This window comes from Mandrillus leucophaeus, unplaced genomic scaffold (assembly GCF_000951045.1).
Source record: "Mandrillus leucophaeus isolate KB7577 unplaced genomic scaffold, Mleu.le_1.0 Scaffold1799, whole genome shotgun sequence".
NCBI lineage: Eukaryota > Metazoa > Chordata > Mammalia > Primates > Cercopithecidae > Mandrillus > Mandrillus leucophaeus.
Window position 1 is genome coordinate 104,749 of NW_012101808.1, and position 4,812 is coordinate 109,560.

Sequence of the window (4,812 nt, forward strand, 5' to 3'; positions counted from 1 at the left end):
TTGGCATTTTGTTTTTCTTACAAATATCCTGAGCATGAACTTATTGGAAATAGAAGCTCTGGGGCTTTCAGGACCTTGCATACTGTGGATAACTTTTGGTCCTACTGTTCAGCATATAGTTCAGAATTCATTTCCTGAGAAGGTGACCTGGAGAGAGGAAAGCCAGCTGTTTCCCAGAAAAGGATTGAAAATGGCAGCAAGGTTAGATTCTAGTATCAGTATGAGAATAATAGAAGCCATGTTCTGATAGTTACCATCTTACTATAAAACTCAGGTTGCACATATTGCTGCCTGTTGTATATCGTATGTTGAGTATGATCAAGAGGCAATGGGTATAGTGAAAATAAAAGAAGATCTGGGCTGTGAATCTAGCTCTTATACTTACTTGTGTATGTAGATCTTGGTTGCCATATCTGTGACATGAGGTTAATAATACCATGTTATCTTGCAGGGCTGTGATGAAAATCAGTTGAGATCATCTATGTGAAAGCGCTTAACAGAAATCCAAAGGCACTTGATGAATGAAATGATTTCTTAAACCATTAAGGAAGACTCAGAAATATAATGTGATCTATACATATGTTTGTCCCTTCATTAAATGAACTCATCAAGAGTTTAAATATGTAACAGATGATCACCTGTTATGCAAGTCACCGTAGTTTGCACATAATTCAAAGTTTATGATTCCTCTCGAAGCGACTTTCTGCTTCCAATCAAAGCTCAAGAATTCCACCTAAAAATGTTTTTCTGCTCAAAAGCTCTTTTTTATTACCTCCATGTTTTGAGCCTTGTTCCAGAAAGCTGAGGTTTCTCCGGGTCTGACCACTAATCAGTGAGGCATTGGTGCCTCTTTCTTCAGTGCTTCTAGCCGGCCTACTGATAAGCTCCCTAGGTGAGATATACTACATTAAAAAATGGTGCCCAAACAACAGCTTTAAGTGCCTGCTAGATCTCTGTTCTTCCAGAAGTCTCTCTCCACCTATCTCTCCACTAAAGATGGACTTAAAACTAAAAGATTGTGAATTTTGGTACAGTCTCCATGGCCAGGTCCCAGGGCTGCTGGACTGGGACATGGGGAATGAGTTATTTCTGCCTTGTACCACAGACCAGTGCCCTTTAGCTGAGCAGATCCTTGCCAAATACAAAGTACGAGTAATGAAGCCCCCAGAGATGCCTCAGAAGAGGAGACCCAGTCCTGATGAAGATGGTCCTCACTGTGAACCCAATCTGTGGATGTGGGTGGACCCCAATATCTTGTGCCCCCTTGGCAGCCAGGAGGCCCCAAAGCCCAGTGAAAAAGAGGATCTGACAAGCATTTCTCCTTTCCCTCAGCCCCCATTAAAAGATGAAGAGTCTAACTGCTCAGAGGACAAAGTGGTAGAGTCTCTGCCATCTTCCTCCAGTGAGCAGTCTCTTTTACAGAAGCAGGATATCTATTCCCCCAGTGAGTTTGAGCTCACAGAAGAGGAGGCTGAGGAACAAGAGGACAACTCCCTCCTGTCCCCTGAAAGGAAGTGCTTCCAGAGTCAGAAGCTATGGCAAATCAACAGCCAAGTGAAGTCCTGGCAACGGCCCCCTCTCAATTGTAGCCACCTTATTTCCCTAGCATTAAGAAACAGCCCCCACTGTGGCCTCAGTGTGCAGGAGATCTACAGTTTCACCCGACAGCATTTCCCCTTTTTCTGGACAGCTCCAGATGGCTGGAAGAGCACCATTCATTACAATCTCTGCTTCCTGGACAGCTTTGAGAAGATGCCAGACAGCCTTAAGGATGAAGATAATGCAAGACCTCACTCTTGCCTTTGGAAGCTCACTAAGGAGGGGCACCGCCGCTTTTGGGAGGGGACTCGTGCCTTAGCCTCTGCTCAAAGGGAGAGAATCCAAGAGTGCATGAGTCAGCCAGAGTTGTTGACCTCTCTCTTTTATCTTTGAAATACCACTGCTCCCTTTTTGGAATACTGCCTTCCTTACTGTGCTTACTTATCCCCTGACTGATATTCATTAATCTCTAAACTTACCCAGCCTGGTGGGTGCCAAGCCTGTCTTTAGCTACTGTTACAATAATGGTGTTAAGTAAAGTTAGAGGTGGGTACAGGGGAGGCAGAACTTAAATCAAGGTGGAGAGTCATGGAAAGTCACACAAGGAGAGTGGTTGTTGTTCCACATATTGAGCAAAGGAAGGAAATCCTAGAAACAATGGCATGGAAACTAAGGAAAGAAGGATGTGTTTTGTGAAAGAAAGGAATTTTGTTTGTAGAGAGTATTTTCACACATTAAAGTGAACAGTGGAATATAAAGCATAAAAGGCAGGATGCAGCCAAGCCATGGAGAACCTCGAGTGCCATGTGAAGAGAATTTGACTTGTGATGGAGAATCAAGTTTCCTCCTCTACCATTCATCAGCTACATCTCCTTTTTAAGTAACCCATTCCATCCTTCAGAACCTCACTTTTCTATTTCTGGCCCTGGACTTCTAAGCCTTGTTTCTTTGTCATCTAATTCCAATATTAACAAATAATCCTGAACAGCTACTTTTAGTTTGTATGTTGAACGTCCTTTGAAATATTCCTGTATTAACCCCAAGCCTTTTGATGATAAAGGTTTGTTTTTCATTCTTTTTAGTTCTCAAGATGTTATTGAAGATATGCTAATGCGTCAAGGTCCATCTTAGATGCTGAGGATAAAAAGCTGAGGGATACTAGTGGGAGACATATTTATAATGTAAATATGATAAAACAGATGTGAGAAATTGACATGGAAGTGGGGAGACATTCTTCCTGGGAAAGACATTAAAGGCATTGGAAAAAATACATTTTGAGCTAGTTTTGAAGAATAAATAGAAATTTGCTGGACAGGTAAACTGAAGTAGAGGCATTACAGAGGCAACAATGTGAACAAAATGGATGGAGTGCTTTGGGGGAATAGCATGAAGTTCAGTGTGGCTTAAATACATGAGGACCATGAGTGACTAAGAGAAAATTATTAGGTGTTTGGACTTGTGGGTTTTTGGGAGCCAAGAGGCATCAGTGGTGTTTTGCTAAAAAACAAACAAACAAAGAAACAAACCAGCAGCAACAACAAACACTTCAGCATTTGTTTTTCTAATTTCAAAATTATCTTTAACATCTTTTTTATGCAAATAAACTTTTGTGTATCAGATTTAAGAATAGCTTTTTGCCTTCAATGTTATTAAAAAATATCCAGGAGAAAATAGATTTTTAGGTATAAATTTAGTTGCAAAACCTTCATAATGGGGGTACAAAAATGCCTTTAAGTTACAAAAGCATTTAATTCAACATAATTGTAACTCTTTTGAAAGTGTACATTTTTTCAATGAACTATTATAGCTCATACAAAATTGTATATTTGCTAAATCACAAAACAACATTTGCAAACAGTATTTTTTGAAAAGGAATTGTAAATGTTACTTCTGTATCATAAGGCAAAGACGAAGTTGACAGAATACCTTGGAATTAATAAAATATTCTGCATATGAGTAGTCACCATTTGCTTCTCATTTTTCTCCCAAATTAACACTTACTAGTAAAAGAGCTGGGTGTGAAATTAATGAGACTATTTTTATCACAAACTACACTTCTAATATGCCTAGTCTGTGAATTTTTCAAACAAGACAAACCTTCATTTTTAGAACTAGACCTGCATTTTTCTGCTGCAACCTAGTACCTTTGAGTTTTGAACTCTTTTCAGTATTTTCTGATCCTTATTTCTGCTCTCTGGTGGCATGAAAAAAAAAGCAGTGGCTGGACATGGTGCTTCTTCAGTAACCTCAGATGATCCAGATATACCTTCAGAGGAACATTTTTTAAAAAAAATTATAAATTGCTGTAATGGAGTGCAAAATAAAGGAAACTTGAGTTGCTTTATTCAGCTTTCAATTTCTGGGAGGCTTAAGAGTCATAAGAATTCTGGATAACAAAAGAAAATAAGGCTGTGCTTACAGAGTTTGTTCTGCCATATTTTTTCTTAATGATTGCTATTTTATTGTTACCTTTCCTGTTACATGTGATGTACACATCAGGTGTTAAAAGGTACAGTACATTCTACAACTGAGCACCATTTTCTGTAACTGAACAGGCAAAGAAATGACACCGAACATCTGCATCTGGCTAAAAATAAACATTAAAATGATGAAAAAATGGCTAAAAATAAACACTATTAAATCACATATAATATTTGATACTACATGATTCAATACAGCTATAAATACAAGTATACAAAATATATTAACATCAAAGAATACAACTAAAATTAAGATAGCAAACAAAACCTATATAACTTCTTTAAATAGGAAAATACTTTTGAAGTATGCACGTAGCTGCCCATTCTTTTAAAGAAAATCTACTGCAAGCAAAGCTATCAACCTCCAGAAAAATCACACATAGCATTACTAAGCATATCCCCAAAAAGTGTACAATGTGTGCATTTGGAAAATACAATATTTTAAAAATTGTAAACAACAGGTGAACTTCATATTTATAACAATGTGAAAAGAAGTCCCATTTTTAACACTGTTGTATAAATAATTATCTTCATGTGAAAAGACCAAATCTACATTTGATTGGTGTACCTGAAAGTGACGGGGAGAATGGAACCAGTTGGAAAACACTCCTCAGGATATTATCCAGGAGAATTTCCCCAACCTAGAAAGGCAGGCCACATTCAAATTCAGGAAATACAGAGAACACCACAAAGATACTCCATGAGAAGGGTAACCCGAAGACACATAGTGGTCAGATTCAACAAGGTTGAAATGAACGAAAAAATGTTTTTTGTTTTGTTTTGTTTTGTTTTT

General features: G+C 38.1%; 1 protein-coding gene across 1 annotated transcript; it reads left to right on the forward strand.

Annotated features, from left to right (window-relative positions):
• Positions 1-690: 690 nt before the first annotated feature.
• On the forward strand, positions 691-3,491 carry FOXR2 (forkhead box R2). The gene has a single exon (XM_011977369.1). It carries the CDS (start codon positions 997-999, stop codon positions 1,930-1,932), a length of 936 nt encoding a protein of 311 aa, XP_011832759.1. The 5' UTR covers positions 691-996; the 3' UTR covers positions 1,933-3,491.
• The last annotated feature ends 1,321 nt before the right edge of the window (positions 3,492-4,812 follow it).

Bases quoted from the DNA above. Each gene is read 5' to 3' on its own strand.
- FOXR2 (XM_011977369.1), top strand. From the start codon at position 997: ATGGACTTAAAACTAAAAGATTGTGAATTTTGGTACAGTCTCCATGGC.